This window comes from Sodiomyces alkalinus (assembly GCF_003711515.1).
Source record: "Sodiomyces alkalinus F11 unplaced genomic scaffold SODALscaffold_7, whole genome shotgun sequence".
In the NCBI taxonomy this organism is placed as follows: Eukaryota; Fungi; Ascomycota; class Sordariomycetes; order Glomerellales; family Plectosphaerellaceae; genus Sodiomyces; species Sodiomyces alkalinus.
The window spans coordinates 920257-945475 of record NW_021167085.1 but is presented as its reverse complement, the minus strand read 5'-3'; the positions used below and the strand labels follow the sequence as shown (position 1 = coordinate 945475).

The window sequence follows — 25219 nt, the reverse complement described above, 5'->3', positions numbered from 1 at the left end:
AAGAGAGTGCGTGTTCGCCCGTCGCCCGTATGAAGGAGGAGAAAACGCCACTTGAAGACACAGGCTATGTCTTCCGACCAGTGTCCAATATACTGCAGTGCTCTCAACAAATGTAGCGCAGGACAGAGAGACGAAAGGACGACTCGGTCACGACTCACGAGAGGTAGTTGGAGTCTTGAACTTGGACTCGTACGAACGGGGTTACGCCTTGCAAACCCCCAGCCGGGTGGCGGGACAGATCTCAAAGAGTCGTGAGCTCTCTACCGGCTCATCGATATGATGCTGTCTTGTGTCCCAGAGATCCTATCGCAAAGGGCAAAGGAGTGGAGTGGAGTGGAGTGGAGTGGAGTGGAGTGGGCGTTGAGAGTCGAGACGAGACGAAGAGACGTTATCCGTAAAATTTGGCTTTCAGGAAATTAAGGTACTGGCTACGCTTGATTGTAGCGCAAGGTACAAAGGAAGGCTATCGATGCTCCACATTTCCAACCGGATTAACCCCACCCACCCCACCTTAAACGGCCACAGAGCCGCCCCTGCCAAGAGATAAGAATTCGGGATTCTCATTGGGCCGAATTCCACCCGTATCGCGACTTCCCCTATCGCGACTTCCCCTATCGCGAACAAAATGCGGACGGTGGTAGTATTCGTACATACAATGTAGCTTACTTCAACCCAGCAAACACATCAGTGACAGGGAGGAGTGCATACGGTCTTGATATATAAGTCCAGTCAGTGCGCGGTTTCCCATCTCCGCGGAAAGTCAAGGCCGCGAATGCTCGAATCTCAGTATCGGTTGTCGAATGCTCAGACGGCGATATCTCGACCCAGCCCTCCGAGATCAACCGCGCCGAAGCGCTTAGAAGGAAGAAAGAGTGTGCCTAATTGTGTCTAATAATGGGAGCCGCCAGCTCTCTGTAATTTTACTAGAATGTCCGGACGAAGCCAGATCCGTAGTAGTGGTGATGAACAATCCGGGGAGCATCGAACGCAGCAAAACCACCATCATCATCGCCATTATCATCACAACCTTACATGCTCAGATCTCCGGGGTGATGGTCTCGATTTCCCCCAGATAAGGCTGGGCTAAAGTGGGACCGGACGCTGCAGCGCATCTCCGGTCTCCGTGGAGATGCAAGATCCAGATCCATCGATTGATCCGACGTCACCGTCGACCGCTAACGGAACGGAGCGAGACGCGCAGGCCCCTGCCCCCCTTCACCCCCAAAGTATGTGCAGCAAGGAGTCCCGGTATACGCACCGGTTGGCCTAGCTTATCCGACCTATTATGTGCGTAGCAGCTCAAGTATGCGTGTGGCTATTCTCAGTGCCCTAGCCTATAGACACGGCGATTCACTGTACGTGTAAGTAAATAGTGTATGAAAGAGAGAGGGGGGAAACGAAACTTATTTCCATCATGGTCCCGATTCGCTATGTTGTTCGCTATTTCTTTGCAGAAAGCCTGCCCTCGCAGTTTCATTTCGACATTCGTGATATCCCTCATTGTCGTGCCAAATTCGCCAGACGCCTCCCGAATGCCATGCGATGTAAGCCCACCCAGGCCGGCACTTTCGTGTAGCAGAAGCACAATTGTGACAATCCCCATGTTCCCTCTCCTCTCTCCTGGACGACTCGATTGTCCCGAGAATCTCCGTCTCGCTCATCATGCCTTTTTATCACATCGGCATCAGTCCAACCCCACCACTGCCACCGCCGCCCCCTTTCTTCCCGCCCTTGTACATAAAATTCGCCAAAGACGTCTTGGACGTCCCCGACGCAGACCTAGCCGCCGTCCCGCTGCTGGCCCCAGCCTGCTTATTTGTCCCAGCTGCCGCCGCCTTCTTCTTCGTCACTCCCGCTCCCTTCGTACTACCCCGTTTCGGGAACCCACCAGACCCTTTTCGGGAACTCCCCGCCCTCCTGCCCCCACCGCGACCGCTAAAACTCTGGCTGCCGCCCCGCCGCCCGCCCTTGGCACGGAATGACGTACCGGCACCGGCACCGGCACCTGCGCCGGCCTCGTCCGCTTCCTTCCCCGCAGCGGTCTTCAGAGCCTCCAGCGTATCACGCCATTGCTGCACCCCGGGAGCAGGCGAGACCTCGTAGTCCGACAACTCGGCGGCGCCAAAGTATTTAGACGATTCGCCTTCCTCCAACTCCAGCTCCTCGTCGTCGACATTTTCAAACTCGTCTTCCCCGTATTCTTCGTCGTCGTCGCTGATCGTAATCGGGTCTGCGTTGCCCGTGCTCCGGCTCGGATGATGGATCGGTAACCCGTTCCCGCCGCCCTCGCCGCCCTCGCCGGCCCCTTGCCCAACCATTTCCATGTAACTGGCATGGTAACGCTTGATAAGGGGCAGGAACTTGCTGCCGAACCGCCCCACCTTGTCCTCGTCGATATCGGGAATGTCTTGCATCTCCTCCAGCGTCCTGGTCCAGTTGATCGCCATCTCCCGCAGCACGCTTTCCGAGAAGAGCGGCTTGCGGAGATGCTGTTGGTTCCGCAACTTCTCTTCCAGCCTCTTTGCCTCCTCCACAAAGTTGTAAACCACGTCCTGCTGCACCTCGTCTAGCTGAGCGAGGCGCTGGTCTTGCGAGATCCGGCCGCCCAGGCTGCGTGACGTCTTCTTCCTGTTGTTCTTCGGCAATGGTTCGAACCCGTCATCGGAATCGTCGTCCGAGACCGCCTTGTCCGACACCACAAAGTTGTCATCTCGGCTATAGCCGTTGCCGTCCATACCATCCATGTCATCATCGTCGCCATGGCCCGGGGCTCCGCGAGCCACTTGCGTCTTCTTCTTCTTCTTCTGCTGCTGCTGCTTTTGTGCTCCTCGATCAGGTGGCGACGAGACGTTCGTGGACGGTGGTGGCCGAGATCGTCCTTTGCCGCTGTTTTCGTCGTCGTCGCCAGCAGTAGTAGCCTTCTTTTTCGCCCGCTTCTTAGCTGTCGTGGCCGATGAGTCCTCACTCCTATCGGAAACCTGTACCGACATAAACAGCTTTCGGCGTCCGCTGAGGAAGTCGGCCGCATTGCGTCCACACTACAGTCGGTTCGGTCAGCAACTTCACCTTCCACCTTAGGACGAAAACGGGGATAACAACAAGGTCTGATGAGAGGTCATAATACGCACGGCGAGATATTGGATGGCGATCCTGGCCCGTTTATTGAAAACGTTCTCCTCCTTCAACGCAGCTTCAGACACAAGCCGGTCAAGCATACGCTCGAGCTCGTGCTTTTTCATGCTTCCCTTGGCTATGCCGTTGAACTCGCCGAGCTCCGTGGCCACCGTCTTCCTCCCCATCAGGATGTCAGAGCACTGAGCGATAGTCAGGCGCCCGTTCGCTTCGATGGCTTGAATGGCCGCAATGGCGTACTCGGTCCAGTCTCGCTGCTCGAACACGCCTCCGATCCGGCAGTTGTCGCACGTCTTGTTGCACTGCGCAGCCGAGAACCTCTCGCCAAAGTAACGCAATACCGTGACGCGGCGGCACTCTTCCTGGCCGTCACAGAATGCCGTGACTTTGTTAAGCATCGTCAGCTGCCTCTCCTTCCGTTCCCTGCTCCCCTCGCTGCTGTTGATCATTCGTCTCAGGGTCATCACATCGCCGTAGCCGAAGAACAGGATGCAATCCGAGGGCTTGCCATCTCTGCCAGCGCGGCCCGTTTCTTGATAGTAGCCCTCCAGGCTTGTCGGTAACGCGTAGTGGATGACGAACCTGACATCAGGCTTGTCGATCCCCATGCCGAATGCAATCGTGGCAACAACAATTTTGACGTCCCCTTTCTGCCACGCCCGTTGGCAGTTGATTTTCTCCTCCGGGGTCATGCCCGCATGATAGTGACTAGCGAGGATGCCATATGTTTCGCGGAGCTTTTTGGCCACCGTCTCCGACGTCTTGCGAGACAGCGTGTAGATGATTCCACACTGACCGTCGTACTTGGTCAATATCATGTCGGCAACTGTGTCCAGGAGGTTTCGCCCCTTTCTGCGGATTTCATAAGCCAGGTTCGGACGGTTAAAGCTCTGCGTATAGACCCGGCACTGGTCGATGCGAAGGTTATGCTTGATGTCCATGATGACGTTGGGCGTAGCCGTCGCGGTCAGAGCGATGAGTGGGATCCCGGGGAACTTGTCGCGGAGTTGGCCGAGCGCCTTGTAATCGGGCCGGAAATCATGCCCCCACTGACTAACACAATGTGCCTCGTCGACGACGAAACGCGCGAGCCTCTTGTTTCTGTAGAGATTCATCAACGCTTTCTCGAACTGGGCACTGGTGTTGATCATCTCCGGAGTCACGTAGAGCAGTTGGAGATGCAGTTCGGGGCGGGGGTGGTCGAATACCGACAGAATATGTCTCCGGACCTGCGCTTTCGTGTCGCCGTTGAACATTTCCGCCATGATGTTCAGCGCCCTCAAATGGTCCACCTGATCTTGCATCAAGCTGAGCAGAGGGGAGACTACGATCGTAATGCCCTTGGTCTTTCCGCAGTTGATCACTGCGGGCAGTTGGTAGCAGAGAGATTTGCCTCCTCCGGTGGGCATGAGAACAAAGGCGTCTTCGCCCGCCAGTGTAGCATTGATGGCTTCAAGCTGGTTGGTACGAAAGCCGTGCATCCTGAACCTGTCCTTCAAAGCCCTCCTGACATCGGGCGACCAGGGGTGCTTCATCAGCTCGGGGGGGATCGATGGCTTCACCGTCGACGGCTCGCGTGGCTTTGGAGTGCTGTTGCTTCTCGAAACCAGAACCGCATTTCCCGACGTATGTGCGAGTACGGGCCGGCGAGTAGATGGCTCTCCGGAGGACGGTTGACGCGTCTCATAATCTTCCGCAAAGGCGATCATTTCCTCGTCACAAAAGTCGTCGCTGAATGTGTCTGGAGCACGCCTGTTGAATGATTTCAGCGGGCTCCCTCGAGCAGGCTGGTGGTGGTGGTTGGACCGAGAGATGGCAGGGGTTGGTATGGCACTCAAATCCGCCTCCTCAATGTCGTCGAAGAAATCGTCTTCTTCATCTACATATTCTTCTCTTCTACTCGGTTTGGAGCCGTGAGTGACATGAGCCTGACGAGCGTCTGGTGCATGTGGTAATTGTCCCCTTGGAAAAGGCGGTGGCGATGGTTCTGTTCGGCGACAGAGCTGAGGCGCCGGCGCAAATTGTGTTTGATGGATGACCTGAGTCCCCATGCCAGCCCCAGCGGAGCGGGATTCCCTTTCATGCATGCTCCTGGATCCGCTAGAGTCTGGCTGCGTGGCCAACACAGCAGGGGCCGCCATCCTGTTGTTCGCCCGAGACGCCCGGGCGTATTCATTGAGAAAAGAGAGATCAATACCAGCTCCTGGCAGGTGAGGGAGAAAGGCGCGCTCCATGGATCTTATCCTATCGGAGAGGTCGTCTAGACGGCTCTCGTCTTTCTCCGTGTCAAGCCCAGCATCGTAGCTTTCTGCAACCTGGAGAGCAAGTGCTTGCCTTTCAGCGTCGAGCAGCTTGTGCTCATCTACCAGTCTGGCCAAGTCTATGAGGGCATTCTGCTGCTTGAGCAGAGGATCTCTCATGTTTTTGATCTTGTCACGTTCCTCCTTCGCCCAGCCTTCCCGCAGAGATTTCGTGAACGTTTCTCTGTTCTGGACCAGCTGCTCGTCAATCCGCTTCTTCCTGGCTTCTAGTGCACCGAGGTACTTCAAGAACAGACTCAATAGACGGGATTCTGGCTCCCCAGATGACTGCGGCTGGCTAGATGGTGCTGATTGCGGTTGGAACATGCCGGCTTGTCCAGATGCTGGGCCTGGGTCGCCCACGATTGGTGTCTCCCTTCGAACATGTTTAGGCGTTCTTCCTCGAGAAGGTGTGTCGAGAGCTATGAGCTCCTCCTCCTCATCTATCGTATCATTGTTCGACGCTGGGACGGTAGGTCCTTGGCGGCTTGGTGGAGTGAGAAATTCGTCGTCCATATCGTCATCCGAGTCTTGTATCACTCGTCGCTGAACATTTCTCGCCGGCGGCTGTTGTGCCACAGATTCAGAGCCCGCGGCTGGAGGATGGGATCGCTTCACGCTTGCGTTCGCCTTGGGCGGTTTGTGAGTTTCCGGAGAGGAAGAGAGCAGGAGTGCTTTACTAGGCGTCCTGCCGAGTAACCGCTGGTCCGGAATCGTGCTAATTGCCCGGCTGGGAGTTGACCGAATCCCAGCATTGGCATCTAGACGGTAGGTTTTCTTGCTTCGCCTCGGGGTTCCCGATATGCTTTCCTCGTCGTTCAAATCAGAGACAGCTTCAGCTCGAGAAAAGCCCGCAGTGACAGTTTTAGATGTCTTCACAGATTTGCAGCTTGGAGGTGCCGGCGTGCCTATGACCTGGTAGATGTCCGGGAACTCATCCGAATCGGAGGCGTCGGCTTTACTCATATCGGTGCTTTTCCTCTTCTTTCCACGTGTCGGTTGAGGTTCTGGCCTTGCAGCATGGTCCTCGTCCCATATCCTCACATCGTCGCCGAACTGGATCGAATCTGATGAGGGAGCGGTGTCCTCTCCCGTCAAATCCATGATGTCGTCCAGATCTTCGTCGAAATCCCAAAGGTCTGTCCCTGGAACACCGGGCCTTTGGGCATTTTTTGCTTCTACGGAAGCTTATAATTAGCCACAGAGACACCGCATGGCATAGCAACAGAAGGAACTCACCATCTTGCAAAAGCTTGGCGGCGTAGGCCCGTTGAAGCCCACCGCCATGGCTAGATATTGCGGAGGCTGGTGTCGGAAGCTGCTGCTGCTGTTGCTGCTGCTGCTGTTGCTGCTGCTTGAGAACGAGGGACGATTTCTTAGGCTTGGATGCTGAGGTTAGCTTTGCCATGGCCGAACAGCTCTCCCCTCTGTCTCTTGTGTCCTGCACGTCCTGTGCCGAGTCCAAGTTGGATGTACCCGCAGCATTGATGCTGGGCTTAGAGTGCGTGCCGGAATGGAGGGATATATCGACTGAAGTTGTAGGAGTGTTCGGCTGTAGCCGCTCGGTATTTAGAGATTGGGAGAAGCTGATAATGGCAAAATCCCGTGCAGACGGATATTCTATGCTGGCTGGTTTGCACACGGCGATGTTGCTCAACAGCCACGAGAGATGCTCCTCGAGGTTGTGTCGCGTCATGAATTCGGTGGTGGGACGGTATTCGGAATCAGGGAAGACATTGATGACTGCATCCGAGGATAAAGTGTCGTATCCTCTGGTCCTTGTTTTTCTTTTTGGTTTCCGCTGCTGTGTCGAATCAATCCGTCGTCTGCATTGTTGTGGTTGTGAAAGTGGGAGTGCTCATACTCAGCAGAAGACCAAGTCGCGTTTGGTGGGGACTACCGAGTACAGACGCGACATGATTACTCATTCAATTAATCTTCGTAATCCCGTGGTCTTGTGGCCTCGTGGTCACGTGACCAGGCGTCACAGAGCCATCGGACCGGACATCCCCCGGTACGCGCACGTTTGTCTCAACTCACGACATCTTCATAAAGCGGTACACGTTTTGCCCATGGATATTTCATTTTCAACACCCAAATGGAGACCAAAGCCACACCTGTCTCGTATATAACATAAACTCCCAGGGTGATGCACAATCCTCTCAACGCTACCTGCTCCTCGCCTTCTTCCGGCCGTCCTTTTCCCTCTCGTACGCGTTCGCCTCCCGGCCCTCCTCGTTCTGAATCTCCGCCACGAGCCGCTTGTACTTCTTCTCGTACGCCTCGTCGCGGGCGATCTTGGCCCGCAGCTTCTCGCGCGCCATGAACCGCGCGTCCTTGCGCAGCTCCCGCAGTGCACCCTTGCGTTCCTTCTTGTGCTCCGCCCGCAGCTTGGCGAGCTCGGCACGCTCGCGGTCCGGATCGTAGTGCTTGTTGGGGTCGAAGGAGTCCTCGAACTTGGGGATCGACGTCTTGATAGCGAGTGGGCGGTGATGGTGCTCAAGAAGCGGGCGGCGCGATAGGACGGCCGTCTGTCGCATCCGCGAGAGCTTGAGGGCCACTCTTTCGAGACGCCCGAAGAGGGCCGCGGAGAATTTGGCGCGGTGGGGCGATTTGGCAGAAGTGATACTCTCGAGAATGCGAAGCGCGGGCGCGAATGTTTCTAGGAAGGATGCCTTCCCGGCCCACAGGTCGGCGGAGGCTTCCAGAAGCTGGATAGTCGTGCCGATAAGGGCGGCCTTAATGACCTCCGCTTCCGCCTTTGTATGCTCCTGGGGGACGCAGTCGGTGATCTTCATCTTTCGGTCCTCTTTCGCTGCAGCCGCCACGCGAAGGCCATCAGCCGGCTCATGGAAGGGGAAGTTGCCTGGCAAAGGCCCGGACACCGCTAGGGCCAAGGTGTTCAGGCAGAAGTTCATGGCTTCCGGGACAAATCGACGAGAAAGTTTCTGGTATTGCACTGCCAGCGTGGACAGGTAGGTGCCGAGCGCATAGTCGGAAAGAGTCCGTGGTATCTTCTGACCGAGGTATCTTGTCATCAGTAATAGCGCCGGACTTGCCACCTGGTGATAGGCGTCTGACGTCGGGTAGATCGTGCCGACGGCGGTGAACAGTGTGAGGTCACCTAGATGGAACTCAAGCGGCCGTGAGTTGATTTCCTTGATGTGTTCTCTGAACTGGAGCCCAGTCTCAACTGGGAATGACTTGGACAACGAATGGATGTGCCGTGTGATGCTTTCCAAAACCCGAAAGGGGGTATCTTGTCCTGAGTGATCCGCGGCAATATAGCTTACTAGGGATTTTGAGAAATTCCCCAGCATCTCCTTGTATTTGCTATCGAGCTTTGGATGATAGAGTGCGCGAATGCGTTGACTACAAGGTATGTTAGTAGGAGGCCAGCATGTAGAGACCAGGTAGAGCTCGGGTGTACAACTTACACGATGGTTGGGAGTGTGTCGATAGGGTATTGCCCGGCTAGTGCCACAAGCTCGTCGTAGGTCTGAGGGCATGGGAACGAATAGGGCAGCTCATCGGCTGACCCAGTGGCCCCGTTCGTGGCACTGCCAGAGCCACCACCTTTGGCAAAGACGGAGCTTCTGGCTTCCTCTTCAGTCAGAAGCCCCTTCGTGAACTCGTCATCGGATTCTTCATCTCCGTCTTGCGCTTGTTCATCGTCAGACAAATCCTCGTCATCGTCGTCTTCGAAGTCCGAATCGGCGGGCTCGAGATCAGATCCACTGGCGACGAGATCATCATCGATAATGAAGGAGTCTTCATCTGAGAATTCGGCGGCGGACTTTTTTGCCTTGATGCCTCTGCCCAGGCCCCAGTCTTCTTCCTCTTCCTCAGTGGAAAAGAATTGAAAGGCAGACTCTTCCTGTCCATTCTTGCCTTCCCTCTGCTTCTCGTCCTCGTCAGAGCTATCGTCCGACACAGACTCGCCCCTCATCCGCTTCAGGCGTTTCTCCTCCAGCTCCTTCAGACGCTCAGACTCCTCTTGTGCCTTCTCCTCTTCGGTCTTGGTTCGGTTGGTCGGCTTCGATCGGCGATCATGGACTAGCTGCTTCAGGCGACGGTCGAAATCCGAAATGAACTCGTCCTTGTTGATACCCAGTGGTGTGATATTTGTGTCTGTCTTATCGCCGTTGTCTTTCCCAGCGTGTGTCGAACCGCGTCCATAAAGCATCATCTGCAGGCTTGGCAGGTCCTTGTCTAGCTCTCGTCGGAGGTCATCGTCTTCATCCTTGGCAACTTGTCGTTCATACCTGTAAGAAGGGTGGTTAGCTAAAGGACTGCAGTTTCAAGAGAGGGGTCTTGACGTACTTGTATGCCTTGGACTTGGCGATGACTTCTTGCATGACCTCTGCCTTTGTTTTCTTCCTCTGAGGCTGGTCATCGACCTGCTCGCCGTCCTCGTCTTCAGCGTCAAGGTCCTCGAACCGCGGGCGCTTCCGGCCCGTCCTCTCGGACTCCGAGTCGCTGCCCCCGAGATCATCTTCGTTGAAATCCTCGTCAAGCGCCAGGGCCTGGCCATTGTGGGTAAGCGAGTCGATCGGTTCGGTCTCCTCGAGGTCGAAGAGACTGGTCTTCTTATGCGACCTCTGCTTCTCGCGGACGAATCGCTCCAGCATCTTATCTTCCTCCGCCATTGTCGGATCCGCCTCGCCAAATCGCTTGTCCAGGATACCACCCACGCGGTTGCGCCGCTGCATCTCGGCAAGCAAAGTCTCCCGCCGCTGATACACAGTTAGTCTCAGAGTGTCATGACATGACCTTGCAGGTACCACGAACCCTCTCTTCGCCTAGAGACCGGGAGGCCGTAGGCCTGCCGGTGACTTCCTCCGCCGCATTGCGAAGACTCGTTACGGGAAATTTCGGTCCTCTGGCGTTCTTCTTGAGGTCGAATGGGTTGAACTCTTCGCGGATCTCCTGGATGGCTTCTCTCCGGTTCCTGGGGGCACCGCCTTGACGCTTCTTTTCCTTTTTTGACTTCTGCGGGCCAACAATCCCCTGCTCGCGAAGGCTGGTCTTCAGCCGCTTGAGATGAGAACCCCCTGCCATAGTTGGGCGAAATTGTCGTAAACTGCTGATAGTTGCGGATGTTCCACAACGCTTCGTCTCAAAATTTTGAGGAACGATAACAGGTGCTTATCTTATCGCATCTTCAGATAAAGTGGGTCGTTTGGCGGTATCCATCGGCAAATCGCGTGAAACAGTCCAGCGCGGCTTCGTAATAAGGTAATATTACTCCATACTTGGTACTTGGTACTCCCTCATGGTTCTTCTATCCAGGCATCCACCAGAATCACGATCAACAGACTCAACAATCGGCTCTGATTGATATCTACCGACGATGAAGGTTTCTTGATCCGTCAATATTGCCGAGCATGTTCTATTCGGGACTGCTGCGATTCTTCCGCGATGACCGCGTTATCCTTGCCGGAATCGGCATCACCACCTTCACCATGGTCTCGGTCATGACCCAGGCGCTGGTTTGGGCGCGCGACGAAAACGAAGTGAAACCCACGCCGCCAAAGACGCAATACATCACCCAAGATACGGAAGATGCGCTGCAGTTAGAGACACTCGATAAACTTGTGGCTCATCCTAACTACTCCATCCGGGATATTGCGACGAAGATCCTCTGTGACAGGGCCGTCAACGACAACGAGACCATCCATTACCTCCTCTACAACATAACCCGTCCCGACTATGATACTCGGATACAGAGCCTTCACGCTTTGGCGACATTGTTATGCCAGAATCACGGAGGTAAATGCGGGAACAACGCCCCGGCCTACTGGTCACAATACTGGTCACAATGGATGAAGGCTGACTACCAGGCTCGCAGAATGCCTTTCCAAGATGCATAACTGGAGAGGGTACACGGCCCTTGTTCGGTCTCTCGAGCTCTCCTTCGAGGAAGGGGAGCATCCGAAACTTGACGACAGACTTTGGGACGATTACTACCTGCGGGATATGGCAGAAAAGTTCTGCCTCTCTTTCATCGTGGAACTCGTCAACAGGTACGACGCCGACATGTTGGTCAGGGCGAAGTTTGTCGAAAAGTGGCTCGCCAAACAAAACTGGGGGGAAACGGAGCGAGAGAGACGCGAGAACTTCCTCTATTATGTGGAATACAGGAGCAATAGGATCGTCGACATCATCACGAAGATAGCGCGCTCCCACGAGGGGAGCAAGGCGCTCGTTGCCTGCAAGTTGGCAGCTCAGTCCAACTTCAGCTTGAGCTCCGAGGCGGCCTTCCTGGTCCAGCCGACATTGCGCGCGGTCGACTTTGACGACGACCAGACGGGAGAGCAGATGCCGCGGAATAGGGACCATTCTGACGAGGAGCAGCGGCTTCGACGCCAACATCGCGAAGCCATGGTATTCAATGACGGGACGCGCCCTATTGGCAGGGAGGACATTATTGAGCGGAGCGAGGCTTTGCTGTCGTAATGGACTCTTTCACTAGGTTTCTCTGCTCGACTCGCATCTCCTTCGTGGTTAATCGTGAGTAGGTGATGCCTGGTGGCTGGAAGCATTGGCCTTGGCGTGGCCTACACGCGTCATGTAGGCAGTGCTGCAGGTACGGAGCGTACGGAGCGTACGGAGCACACGGTCGCACCAACATGTGTTAAGTAGGCGAACACCGCTGCTTACGACCTAAAGCTTTGAGTTTCCTCTCAATTCCCGACTAGTTCCTGGCGAATAATGATTTTGGAGCCGAAGGGAAACAACAATTACCCGGGCACTCGCAATGAGGATATGGAATGGTCGGCTGTGGACTCGCTAAAGGGGATATCTTGAGTAAAATCCCATCGAGTCAGATGAAGTTTCCCACGATCTACTCAGGGGAAGGCTTGAAGTAGCATATGCTCTGTTAGCAAGGGAGAAAAGGGAGAATTGGGACATCAGAATCAGGACGACCGACGTGGCTGTGGCCAGAGAGACACGATGGCACCATCATCATGATGTCTGCGTCCAATCCACTGCTCCTCCTTGCTGGAACGCTTCGTAAGGAGAGACCCAAGGGGGGAACTGAGAGGGCCTATGTAAGGGGCAATTTAATAGTTGAGGGCCAGGGAACGCCTCCGCGCTAAGCTGTCAGTACCCGCACGGTTGCGGCCCGCAGTGTATTCCCGTGCTGCTGGGCTGGGACTGGGTTTATGGGTGTTGCACAACATTAGCAGCCGGTCTCACCGATGACCGGTGGTGAGCTTTTGCGACAGGGCAACGGGGCATCTGTTGTCGGCCACTCTGGGTAGCTGTCGATGGTCCCTAGGGCTTCTTAATATACCGTGGTTTCAACGTCGGTTTGACATTTGGGAAGATTTTTCAACTAGGGCCGCGGCTTCTTCCCTCGTCTCCCTGTTTGTTTGTGAGGAGTCGTGTACGGTAAATTACCTTTGGTGTGAGTGATCCAAGGGGTAGCATTTTACCCCCCCCCCCCCCCCCCCCCCCCCCCCCCCCCCCCCCCCCCCCCCCTTCCCCCTTTTTTTTTTCTGTCTTGGTTCTGTGATGCGACATCTGCTGAAAGGGATAATCAAGACAAAAGATGGTTGCCCTCACTACGTCCTCTGTTTGGTCAACGGGTAGTCCGTATGTGGCATGTGTTATCTCTTTTGTCGTACTCCGTGGATGGAAAGAAGAAAGAAGACGCCTGGTTCGTGGGAGCATCCCTGTCACCAGCGCAACCACCAAACTCTCCCACCGCCAATTTGCGTACCTACCTCTTGCCATATCAAATTATGGACTCCGTGGTCCGTACGCTGCATCTGTACAACGTACTCCGTACTCAGTACTAGCCGTGCTTTGCATGTACATACGATGTATGTACGGTACGTCTTGCAGGAAGCGACGAGACAGGCGACGAAACATTAGGCTCGACGAAAGACAACACGCCATTGGTAAGAGCGGCTTTTGTTTTCTTTCCCTCTCTTTCTGTTTTCCCTCGTCTGTTTTTCTCATGTTTATATTCTCTATTCCTTTCCCTTTCCCTTTGTTTCGACGCTGGCATTGAGGCGTCGTTTTTACCTCGTACCCGCTGGATGCAGGCCGAATTGCTAATTAACAGTAGGCATTCACCGCTGGTTGCCCAGTTCATCAAACGACGCCCCTGCTGGACCCCCGCCCAGCAGTTCATTTTATCTTTCTTTTCCGAGACAACAGTTGACTGACCTCACTGGGGTCAGCAACCAGCGCTGACGACGGTCACCAGGTTAACAGGGGACTCGGAGAGGGAAACAGAAAAAGAGTCTGCCTATATTCTGCGAAGCCATAGCAGACCGACAATCTTTCCGACTTGTAAGTACGACTGAGTGTACCACCGAGGCCTACTACTACCCGAAGCTGCTCGAGACAACAGCTACACCAATACCAACCTTTACACTTCTACCGAGTGGCGAACGAACCCCGACTCTTTCTTTCCCCTGGGGTGTGGGTGTGGGTTGCCGTGGTGTGGTGGAGCCTGTCAAAAGGTAAACAAGGATTACTAATGGTTCAGTTCAGGTCAGGTCACGGTGAACCTGTTCGCGCGCTAGGACCACGCGTCTTCAGCTGCCCGTTGCCAAGTGCACCAGAGGTTTTAGTGGGTTCTTTAGCGGATCATCGCCCCGCTGTGTAAGGTATAATTACCGTTCGACAAAAGCCGGACATTTGCCTTCCCAGGTACACCGTACATACAACGTACTCCGTACAACCCCTTTTCCACTCGTCCTGTGTGACGCACAGCGTGCGTTTGGCGGAACCACCGGTACCTTGAGGTACCCACTCCATACAAACTACTCAGTACGGATACTTCGGACACCACCAAAAGGCAAGCTAAGCGGTGGGCGACCTACCGCCACGGCAACGATCGCATCATGTCGTCCACCCTTACCGAGACAACATCACCACCACCAGCACCACCACCACCACCACCATCAACAACAACATCAACAACAACAAAAAATCTTCTTCCCCCCGGCAGGATTAGATCGCAACTCGCTCAACCACCACGGCAACTCCGCAAGGTGTCCAGTTTCTCAAATATCAACGTCGCGTCCCACGCTGCATCCTCCCCCAATCTCAACTCGCTCTACAGCGCCCACGCGCGACTCGCCCCCCCACCTCCGCCGAGTGCTCTGGCGCGGAAAGGGTCCCTCGCCGCGCTCACTCAATCGTCCCTCGCCGCAATCCCCGATGTCAGTGAAACCTACGGCATCGAAAGCGTCCTGACCGAGTCGCCATCGCCAGAGAAGTCGAAAATGGTGCCGACTACCCCTGGACGGAGTCCTGGCCCCGGCCTGGGAGAAGATTTGGCCGTCGGGGATGCTGTCGACGTGCCCGGCAACATGCACGGTACTGTCCGCTTCGTCGGTTCAGTTCACGGAAAGAAGGGCGTGTTTGCCGGTATCGAGTTGCATCCTGACTTTGCTGTACGGGGGAAGAACTCGGGTGATGTGGATGGGTATGTCACTCGGAGACCCTTTTTTCCTTCTTCTTTTTTTCTTTAGTTAGTAGAGGCTGACCGTGACCTGCGCTTCTTAGCATGTCCTACTTCACAACAAACATTCCTGGTGCCGGTATCTTCGTGCCCGTGGCCAAAGCTCTCCGGAGAGACTCCCCTCCAAACTCGGTGTCCACAACATACCCTCTCACCCCGACAACAACTTCCTTCGGAGGGCTCAGGGTTGGAACACAGAACTCGACAAATCATGCACCACCCACGCCGTCTCTCCCCAAATTCAGCCAGTCCGTTGGTCCCGGGACAGGTCCTCCAAGAGCACCCAGCCCTCAGACGAAACGTTCTAGACCGTCTCTACCGCGGCCTGAATCGCCCATTCGAAGATTGGCCATGACACCTGGGCCCCGTCCCTCTCTGGGCGCCACGCCAGCATCCAAGGTGCCGTCTAGGTATGGCACGCCGCCTCCGAACCGGTTCGCGCAAAGCGTGCGTGGAACTGCAGGTGATCCGAGTAAGAGGACGCTGGAGCGGCAGCCGAGCATTGGCCCTCGCAGCGCGTCAGCGCTCGGACAGGCTTCGAACTTTGGTGATGAGGAGTTCGGGTCCACGACGACCATGCAGCCACCGCCTAAGACGAATGGGAGCGTCGGGTCGATTTCCTCGTTCAACTCCAGGTTCAGGCCGGCGTCACGCGCCAACAACGATGAAGAAATGGAGCGACTGCGAGCACAGCTTGAGGACCGCGACAGGCAACTCAGGGAGCAGTCGGCCACGCTGAGCGAGATGGAAAGCAGTCTGACCGAGCTCCAGACGTTGATGGAGAATCCCGAGGCGCTGGTACTGCGACCGCGGCGAAACAGCCTGGACGACAAGGATTCGATGCAGCTCCGCGCCATTCTCCGGGAGAAGAACGAAAAGATCGCGATGCTCACGGCCGAATTTGACGCACACCGGGCCGATTTCCGTAGCACCATCGATACTCTGGAGATGGCTAGTACCGAGACGGAGCGGGTGTACGAGAAGCGAATCGAAGAGCTCCAGCAGGAGATCCGGGAACTAGAGTCGAGGACCGAGGACGTGGACTCTGTGGCCCGCCAGCTTAAGCAGCTGGAAGAACTCGTCCAAGAACTGGAGGAAGGCCTGGAAGACGCACGGCGCGGCGAGGCGGAGGCCAGGGGCGAGGTCGAGTTTCTACGCGGCGAAGTCGAACGCACCCGGGCCGAGCTGCGGCGGGAACGCGAAAAGGCGTCGGGCGGCGGTGGCGGCGGGGCAGGTGGTCAAAAGGATGGGCAGGAGGGAATGGTGAGCTCGAAGAAGGAGCTGGAGCAGAAAGAGGACGAGATTCGCGGCCTCAAAGCCATCATCCACTCGCTCAGCCGTGACTCGGTTCCCGGCGGTGGTGGCGAAACGGTGGTGGAGAGGTCGCACCCGCCCCGCAGCAGTTCCTTCGTCAAGACGCACTCGGCGAGCGACTCGATGGATGCGCAGGCGATCCGGGACAAGATGGAGAGGGAGATGTCGGAGCTGCGGGCCATGCTCGACGACAAGAGCCACCGAGAGGAGGAACTGGAGCGGGAACTCGAGGTGCTCCGCCGGACGTCGATGCAGCCCAAGGCCGGCGCGCAACGGTCGTCTCTGCGGGATTCCCGGGACACAGTGGTCCTCGCTCGCAACCGCGACGCCCGGTCGTCTCCCGAGGTGCTCAAGCGGGCCTCGCGACCGTTGGATCCGATGGCGGAGAGCGACGCCTACTCGACGGCGACGGAGAATAGCACGCTCTGGTGCGAGATTTGCGAGACGGCGGGCCACGACGTGCTGTCGTGCACGCAGATGTTTGGCGACGGGGCCAAGAGCAACAACAACAACAACACCAACAACGAGAAGGAGAAGGAGAACGACAACGATAACGACGGTGTGACGGCCGCCACGACGAGAAGGGCCGGCACGATTGGCCCGTTTGGCAAGGGAGGTCAGGATCCGTTCTCTCGGCAGCACGACGTCAAGCCGGCGCCTCTCTCGCCGGCCAAGACCAAGACGCCGTTGGCGACGCCCCGGGCATCGGCGGCGCCCAACCCGCTCGATTCGGGGCCGGTGGCCGGTAAGGCCAGCGGCGTGGTGGACGACTCGAAATGGTGCGCGCTGTGCGAGCGAGATGGCCACGACAGTGTCGATTGCCCTTTTGAAGACGCTTTCTAGACGTTGCACTACTTTTGTGTTGTTTTTATTTTATTTTATTCTTTTTTTCTTTCCACCCCTACGCGTTCCATCACAGACGTACATCATGCTGCAGCGAACGATGATACCATTTCGCGCTCTCTTCACTCTCCATTTTTTAAGACACACACGGCTTCGATTGGAGGCAGATGTATTTGTGTTTTCGCTTGCTTCTCTTATGTTTGTTCACGGCGCGTGGCCCGGGAAAGGGGGGAGCCAAAGACGGTAGATATGACGAACGGGACACGGCCTCGGAACGACATGTGAGCTGTACAGAATGCATGAAGACGACGAAGGAAGACGGTTGACGATGGGGATGATGCGAGAGATGTGGCCAAGGAGGGTGAGGGACAGTAGATGTCGTGTGAGCTTTGTTTTTTTGGTGTTCGGTTGACGTAGGATACCTTATTTTTAATAAATGACGCTGCTATTTTCTTTTCATCTTGCTTTTATTATCGACACTTGGACGAGATCTTCGGCTTGAAGGTACCTGACCGTCGGACTGAAAATGCTCGGGGTAGCGGTACCCATGATGGATGATGGTGATGTACAACGTACACCTTTGCCTCTCCACCAGGTCAAGTAGCAGCAAAGTACGTGTACCTGCAGAGTACGGCTACAGGTGGATACGTACCATTTTTAGCAAGATGGCATGGCGCAGCACTTACAACCAACACTGCCCAGCCTCAACCCGCCCTCATAAGAAAATAGGTAAGGTACCTACCTACCTTAGGTAGTTACCCCGGCAGAACGGGCTGAACAACGGCCAGGAGGTGTTCCGTACTTTCCTAGGTATTGAGTACCTTCCACTCCGTACGATACTGAGGAAGTGCTTGCGCACTTGCACAACTTCCACCTCGTCTTCAACTTGACTTCCTTCTCCTTCCAACTCTTTACTTACCATCCGCCTCTCTTGGAGACACGAGACTCAATCCTCCTACCAGCCACGTTGTTTGCCATAATAGCTTGCTTCCTCCCTCACCTTGATAGCAGCAGTTCACATCTCAGTTCTGTTCCAACCCGCAAAAGATCCACCTGGCCATCTTGGCGCGTCCCCATCCGCATCCGCCCCCTTCGTCGACAAGTCGATCCGGTTGACCTTTCGAGTGAACCCTTTCGAAGCCTTCGTCCAACGCGCCCTCATCTGCCGGATCCGTCAAGGACGAACAGTACCACCCGACACTCCATCTTGGCGATTATGCCAATTAAGTAGTGCCACCCACCTAGCTACGGAAGCTCTTTGGCCACCTCGACTCCGACACGACGATCGTGACCTTGGACCACCTCGACCTACGTTACGGATACACGCTTCTGCGTCTCTACTCTTCCACTCTACTCTTCCATTCCAGGCGGAAATCGATCCAACTCGAAATTTCTCTGGGCGTAAAGGGGGAACACATAACTGCGCATGATATAACATACAACAACAACAACAACAACAACAACAACAACAACAACAACAACAACAACAACAACAACCGCCATGGCGCAAGTATTACTCGACCTGCTCTATTCCTTTGGCAACTGCCTCAACTGCTTCCCCGGTTCGCCAACTCTCAAGATCAATGGCCGGAATTTCAAGATCCTACGCTTACTAGGCGAGGTAAATCAGCATCAGCAGTAGCAGTAGCAGCCACAGAAGCTGACAGTGAATTCTTCCTCTAGGGCGGCTTCTCTTACGTGTACCTCGTCCAAGACACCTCCACCGAATCCCTCTATGCCCTCAAAAAGATCCGCTGCCCCTTCGGCGCCGAGTCGGTCGCCCAGGCCATGAGAGAAGTCGAGGCCTACCGCCTCTTCGCCAACACGCCCGGCATCATCCACGCCGTCGACCACGCCGTCGCCACCGACCGCGGCGGAGAGCCCGACAGCAAAACCGTCTACGTCCTGCTCCCCTACTTCAAGCGCGGCAACCTCCAGGACATGATCAACGCCAACGCCGTCAACCATGCCCAATTTCCCGAGCGCCGCCTCATGCTGCTCTTCCTCGGCGTCTGCCGCGCCCTCAAGAGCATGCACCAGTACCGCGCCCGCCCCGTCGCCATCGAGAGGATGGAAATGGGCCACGGCGACGAAGACGACCAGGGTCACGGCCCCCGTCCCACCACCGCCGCCCGGGGCGGCCAGCGCGTCACGAGCGCCCGCGCCGCCGTGCCGGACGACCAGGACGAAGGCGAGCAGCAGCGGCCCCTGATAGAGTCGTCCGAGGGCGCCCCCGCCGGCGAGCAGAGGTCGTACGCCCACCGCGACATCAAGCCCGGCAACATCATCATCTCGGACGACGGCGCCGAGCCCATCCTCATGGACCTGGGCTCCGTCGCCGCCTCGCCGCTGCCCATCACCTCGCACTCCCTCGCCATCCAGACCCAGGACACCGCGGCCGAGCACAGCACCATGCCCTACCGCGCCCCGGAGCTCTTCGACGTCCAGACCGGCACCGTCATCGACACCAAGGTCGACATCTGGTCCCTCGGCTGCACCCTCTACGCCTGCCTCGTCGGCAAGTCGCCCTTCGAGGCCCGCTCCGACGAGACCGGCGGCACCCTCAGTCTCTGCATCCTCGGCGGCGATTGGCGGTTTCCTGACGAGGGGCTGCAGCGGACCGGCACTGGCGCTCTCAACAAGGGGAAGGCCAGGGCCGTCGATGGGGCGGGTGCGGGTGCGGGTGCGGGTGCGGGTGGTGGTGGCGCTGCGAATGGATCGGCCGGCCGCCCTCCCATCAGCGAACCCGTCCGCGACGTCGTCAGGCGGTGTCTCCGCGTCGAACCGGCCGAGAGGCCCGATATTGACGAGCTCATCGACATTGTCGAGAGGGTTATTGACGAACTGCCCGAAGATGATGCATGATGGGGGGGAAGGGAATGCGGGTTAGACAAAGAGGCGGCCAACACCACAACGCTTCCTGTCTCTCGTCCGTTCTCCGTCCGTCGTTTCTCGGCCGATCTATACAGGGTTTCTTTGTTTTCTTCCTACGTCCGTTTTAACGCCTCTATTCATCATTATCACCGGCGCCCACTACCAACTTTGTACCATCAGAAAAGAAAAGAAAAAAGGACCACCCATGTCGATATTCTCATTGTTTTTTCCTGTCCCACGAATGAACCTACACGCATAAATTCAAGCTCAAGTGCCAGAGGGCCAGGGCACCATAACGCATCACTTGGAAACTTCATCTCTATTTCGAGCATTGTTGGATTTGTTTTGATCAATTGGGTCTGAAGAAACTCAAGAGAAGAAGAACTCTTGTGACCAGGCGAGTTAGGGCGTTTCTTTCGATTTCCTCAATGTCAAGGGAGTCGTTCTATATCCGGTTATCATGACTGCCACGAGGGCAAATTAAATAAATGAAACATATCCGTCATGTGTGTTTGATCAAAGTTAGGAACAAAGAAAAGAAAAGAAGAAAAAAAGAAAACCCATCTCACGCAGTGATCGCCACGCCAATTTATCATACATGGTCTGGGACGTTGAGCGTGAATGATGGCAAAGAAACCAACAAGACGAAGCCGAGGAGGGAAGCCGAGGAGAAAGCTCCCTACAAAGCCAAGCGATACGACGCCACCTCGAACGGCCGCAATTCAATGTCAAACTCGCCGTCCCCCCGCAGCGGAATCTCTTCGAGGTCATCCTCAAGCAAGTTGCACTTGAACACTGCTCTGACGGCCCAGGTGGTCTTGACGGTGCCGCGGCCCCGCCCGCCCAGACTGTCGTAAATGCGCAATATGACGTTCCGGCCCTTGCGCTTGGGCAAGTTGCCGCCAACGTCCTCGTCTCCGGGCCGGACGTCCTCGTCGTCTTCGCCGCGCTTGACCGTGTCCAGCACGAGGTTCGGGTCTCCCAGGAGTTTGATCGGGTTGGCCCCGCCGCCGCCGGCTGCGACGAGGCGGGAAACGTCCGGGGACGAGGCCACGGCTCGCAGGGGCTGGTTGAAGGCGAAGGCGGCGCGGATGGTGGTGTGGCTCAGCGACTGCTGGTGCGGCAGGATGGCCCATCGGATGTGGTGGGTGCCCATGTCGGCGTGGGCGTCGGGCGCCTTGGGGGCGCGCAGGAGCGAGAGCCGCATGACGTTCCCGGTGGTCGCGAAGCCGTATTTGCTGTCGTTCAGGATGGAGACGCCGTAGTTGTGCTCGGATAGGTCGGCGAAGCGGTGGCAGCAGACCTCGAACTTGGCCATGTCCCAGCTGGTGTTGTAGTGCGTGGGGCGTTTCACGATGCCGAACGCCGTCTCGTAGGATGCCTCCGTGCTGCGTACGTCGACGGGGAATTCGACCTTGAGGAACTTCATCTTCTCGTGCCACTCGACCTCGGCGTGGCATTCCACCCACGACTGGACGCCCTTGAGCGCGGCAGATAACGTGATGGTCGATTTGATGGAGCTCGCGTCGCTGATTTGGATCTTCGTGGCAACGCTTACCCGGTGCGGTTTCTTCTCGGAGATGGTCGTTTCGCCGCATGGAAGCTCCTGGCGCGTCTCCAGGTGGTAGACCTCAACGTCCCAGGCTTGCCAGTACAGGGGCTTATCATCAAAGATGACGTATTGGTTTGCCTTTCCGCCCTTCTCTATGACCTCGCGCTTGGTGACGCGGTCGTATAGAGAGGTGACACAACCGCCCTCGACCTCCACCCGAAGCTGATCGTTTTGTAGAACGAAGACGCCCTTGCGGACCTCCTCGACCGTGACGGCCGGTTGCTCTTCGACCATCTTGAAAGGTCGAATGGCCAAGAACTGGCCCTCGCCGCATGCCACACCGACCTCATCGTTCGAAATGTTGACGAGCTCCTTGCGGTGCCACGGGAGGGTATTGATGGCAACGGAATTTTGGAGAGAAGCCCTGAGATCGGAGACTCCCAAGACTTTACGGATGTCCTTGAGAAGCCGCTCACCCGTCTGGAAGACTTTCTCGTATTCCTATGTGTATGGTGTGAGCTAAGAGATGAAGTGACGACGAGAACAGAGAGACGAAGGAAAAGGAACAAAGACAGCCTACCTTGTCGGAATCGTCGTAAACCATCTCGACGGAACTTCCGGGCAGACAGTCATGGAACTGGCAAAGAAGAACCGACTCCCACATAGCGTCGATGTCGGCTTTGGGGTACTTATACGACGAGTCCTTGAGGGAGGCGGCGGTGGCGAGCCATTCTACCTCCCGGAGCATGGCCTCCGATTTTCGGTTATAGAGCTTGTTGTTCGCCTGGGTGGTGTAGGTGCCACGGTGCAGCTCGAAGTAGAGCTCGCCGTACCATGTCACGAAACCGCCGGCTTTGGGCTCGAGGAAGTCGAAGAACTCGTCGACGGTGTTGCCCATGTGCACTCGGGGGAGCAAGCCCACCTGGTCAGCGATGCCGCGGCACCGTCGCAGCTTCTCGAGGTGCTGCCAGGTCGGACCGCCGCCGCCGTCGCCTTTGCCGAAGACGAGCAGCGAGGTGGCGTCCTGGTCCATCGACTTGTGCTGGCTGACGCTGCGCCGCACGTCGCCGAAGTGGGCCTCGGCGGTATAGGTCTCGGAGGGCGGCATGTGGCAGATGACCTGGCTGCCGTCGAGGGCGACCCAGTTGAAGGTGGTGTGGGGGAACTTGTTGATGTTGTTCCAGCTGAGCTTCTGGGTCAGGAAGCGGTTCATGCCGGCGAGGCGGCAGAGCTGGGGCAGCTGGGCGGAGTAGCCGAAGGTGTCGGGAAGCCAGAAGGTCTGGGAGCGCTGGCCAAAGTGGTTTTCGAAGAAGCGCTGGCCGTAGACGAACTGGCGGACCAGGGACTCGCCGCTGGGCATGTTGGTGTCGTGCTCGACCCAGCTGCCGCCGATGGGTTGGAACTGGCCCGCCCTGACCTTGGATTTCACGCGGTCCCAGACGTTGGGGTACAGTTGCTTGAGCCACTGGTACTGCTGGGCCTGGGAGCAGGCGAAGTTGAGCTCGGGATAGCGGTCCATGAGGTCGCACTGGTTGGACCACGACCGGGCCACCTTCCGCTTCGTCTCGGCCCAGGGCCAGAGCCAGCAGCTGTCGATGTGGCAGTGGCCGATGCCGTAGACCTTGATATCCTTGCCAGCTGAGTAGACCTTGTGGGAGTCGACGTTGGGGCCAATGTACTCTTGAGCGATCCTGCGGCACTTGGCGATGGACTCCTTGTCGCCCAGCTTAAAGGAGTCGATGACGTCGCTGGCGGTCTTGAGAGCCTTGTGCTGTTCCCAGCTATCCTCGGGGAACTCGCGAGCGGCATCGCCGATGATCCATATGTCGATGTAGAGGGCGCGAGCTTCCAAGTTGACGGCGACAATATCGGCCTTCTTCAGGGTGAAATATTTGTTGGGATCAGGCGGCTGGATAATATCCCCACCGGGAGAGTTGCCGAACATGCGATTGCAGGCCATCTCGATGTAGATGACATGTTCCCGGCCGTCGCGGAAGGACGCGGGTAGAATCCACTCGATGCGTTCTCCGCCGCCGGTGAGACCTTGCAGAGCCTGGCCGTCTTGGGACCAGACCATGCCCTCCGTGTCGGCATCCCAGTGCAACTCGAGGTGTTCTTTGTGGCGGAGACTTTCGGGGACGGTGATGGCGACCCTGAACCAGTGTGTAGACCATGAAGGGCCAAACGAATGACCGACGCCAGTGTTTCGAAATTCGTTCTTCGTGGCCTCTTGGAATGTCGGGCGTTCTTGTCCCGGTGCGTCCCAGACCGAGAGCTTGATGGCAGGCTCTCCCGAAGCGATCCCTTCGTACATCATGCTACGACAAGTCAAGTCAGGTCAGATCCAACCAACCCTCCCAGAAAGAAAGAACGAGAATACGTACGCCAGCAGGTTATGTTTCTCGTATTGACCGGGAGAATAGAACGACCTGATTCTATCCTTGTAGATCTTCGAGATGATCTGGCCGACCGGGCGGGAGGCCAGGACTGGGTAGGAGTTTTTGCTCCTGAGACCCCGTCCGCCGCCCATGATGGAGTGAGGAAAATGTTTCGCGTTCACTTTGGAAGGCTGGCCAGCAGGCGGACGTGGAGTGATTATCGAAGCGATTGTCGAAGTGATTGTGGAAGTGATAATGGCGGTGTGCAACCTCTTGAGCTTGTTAAGGAATTGCGAGCGCGGTGATTGATTAATGACGGCCGCTTGTCTTCGCCGATTAATTAGTTGATCACCAGGTCTAAGACACGGACGAGCGAACTCGTCGTTGGGACGTGAATCTTGACCGGCTGAAGAAAGAACACGGTCCTGTTACCTCTTCAGAGGAAGACTTGGGGGAAGAAAATGGAGGAGTTGTAGGGAGGAATGGAAGCTCCCCTCCGCCCCATCCCCGCATTCTTGCTGCATCATCCCGCAGCTGACTTGCCGGGGGGTGATCCTCGAGAGTCGTACGTGTACACTACCTAGGGTAGTGTACTATGGCCGCTAAGGGGGGGGACCTTTCGGTACTTTCCCGGTCCTCCCCCAGGCCAGGCCCTATGTCCAGATGTGGGAATGCGGGGGAGACGGGTGCGGAGGTGATTGGAGAATGAATGACCACCGTTGTGGTCTGAACTCGGTGACTCGACGATAAAAAGGGGGTTTAGGGAATAGATCACGAGATGAGGTAAGCTGATATATGGAGGTACTTGCGATGAAGCACACGTATGAATACGAAACCTTAAAACATCTCGGAGGTACCTTACGTTACCGTCACTTCAGAGAGTGATACCGCGAGTTATCACCCTTCTGCCTCATCTCACATATATATCATCAGCTTGGTCGTGGATAATCGAAGAGCGAGAGGAGCTGTCATATTTATCATCGTCCAAGGGGGAATTCTTGCCCCTCAGTAACACTCCATATTCAGCTGATGCCTTCCTCGTGGACAACTCGGATATAATAACACTTGACCCTATGAGTACAAGTACAACGTCGGTTTTTCTCACATCTCAAGCAATACCTTGCAAGACCACGAGACTGAGGATACCTACCTAAGGTAGGTACAGGGAGATCGCTGCGGTACGTGGTGTACGTACGGAGTACCTAATATAAGGTACCTTAAGGTAGGTAAGGGGTATATATTTCGTTGCGGATAGAGATACCTACCTAGGTAGGCGACATATCTCCTTCACGTAAATAAGTAGCTCCTTGATGGCGACCAGACCAAACCAAGATATTAG

At 56.2% G+C, this 25219-nt stretch overlaps 8 protein-coding genes across 8 annotated transcripts; 4 read left to right on the top strand and 4 right to left on the bottom strand.

The window, feature by feature from the left end:
• Positions 1-874: 874 nt before the first annotated feature.
• On the top strand, positions 875-1576 carry SODALDRAFT_379779 (hypothetical protein; the record flags this gene model as incomplete). Its single annotated transcript, XM_028615067.1, has 4 exons — positions 875-1049; positions 1137-1226; positions 1296-1309; positions 1459-1576. Exons 1-4 carry the CDS (start codon positions 963-965, stop codon positions 1574-1576), a joined length of 309 nt encoding a protein of 102 aa, XP_028465117.1. The 5' UTR covers positions 875-962.
• Positions 1296-7266, bottom strand: SODALDRAFT_345161 (hypothetical protein). Its single transcript, XM_028613195.1, has 3 exons — positions 6672-7266; positions 3129-6610; positions 1296-3038 (listed from the first exon to the last, which is right to left on the bottom strand). Exons 1-3 carry the CDS (start codon positions 7126-7128, stop codon positions 1674-1676), a joined length of 5304 nt encoding a protein of 1767 aa, XP_028465116.1. The 5' UTR covers positions 7129-7266; the 3' UTR covers positions 1296-1673.
• A 149-nt stretch (positions 7267-7415) lies between these two features.
• On the bottom strand, positions 7416-10525 carry SODALDRAFT_297405 (Nop14-like protein). The gene is made up of 4 exons (XM_028608819.1): positions 10224-10525; positions 9756-10168; positions 8870-9697; positions 7416-8804 (listed from the first exon to the last, which is right to left on the bottom strand). Exons 1-4 carry the CDS (start codon positions 10491-10493, stop codon positions 7601-7603), a joined length of 2715 nt encoding a protein of 904 aa, XP_028465115.1. The 5' UTR covers positions 10494-10525; the 3' UTR covers positions 7416-7600.
• Positions 10526-10819: 294 nt separating this feature from the next.
• SODALDRAFT_324935 (hypothetical protein) lies at positions 10820-11891 on the top strand (the record flags this gene model as incomplete). The annotated part of the gene is made up of 2 exons (XM_028609939.1): positions 10820-11204; positions 11284-11891. 2 exons carry the CDS (start codon positions 10820-10822, stop codon positions 11889-11891), a joined length of 993 nt encoding a protein of 330 aa, XP_028465114.1.
• Positions 11892-13103: 1212 nt separating this feature from the next.
• SODALDRAFT_193960 (hypothetical protein) lies at positions 13104-13707 on the bottom strand. Its single transcript, XM_028607149.1, has one exon. It carries the CDS (start codon positions 13576-13578, stop codon positions 13237-13239), a length of 342 nt encoding a protein of 113 aa, XP_028465113.1. The 5' UTR covers positions 13579-13707; the 3' UTR covers positions 13104-13236.
• A 297-nt stretch (positions 13708-14004) lies between these two features.
• On the top strand, positions 14005-17160 carry SODALDRAFT_193966 (hypothetical protein). The gene is made up of 2 exons (XM_028607150.1): positions 14005-14883; positions 14964-17160. The coding sequence occupies exons 1-2, from the start codon at positions 14297-14299 to the stop codon at positions 17074-17076; spliced, it is 2700 nt and encodes an 899-aa protein (XP_028465112.1). The 5' UTR covers positions 14005-14296; the 3' UTR covers positions 17077-17160.
• A 1417-nt stretch (positions 17161-18577) lies between these two features.
• Positions 18578-19941, top strand: SODALDRAFT_279813 (kinase-like protein; the record flags this gene model as incomplete). The annotated part of the gene is made up of 2 exons (XM_028608192.1): positions 18578-18697; positions 18760-19941. 2 exons carry the CDS (start codon positions 18578-18580, stop codon positions 19939-19941), a joined length of 1302 nt encoding a protein of 433 aa, XP_028465111.1.
• Positions 19942-20629: 688 nt separating this feature from the next.
• On the bottom strand, positions 20630-24032 carry SODALDRAFT_340643 (glycosyl hydrolase family 38 domain-containing protein; the record flags this gene model as incomplete). The annotated part of the gene is made up of 3 exons (XM_028612970.1): positions 20630-22003; positions 22083-23820; positions 23887-24032. 3 exons carry the CDS (start codon positions 24030-24032, stop codon positions 20630-20632), a joined length of 3258 nt encoding a protein of 1085 aa, XP_028465110.1.
• Positions 24033-25219: the final 1187 nt, after the last annotated feature.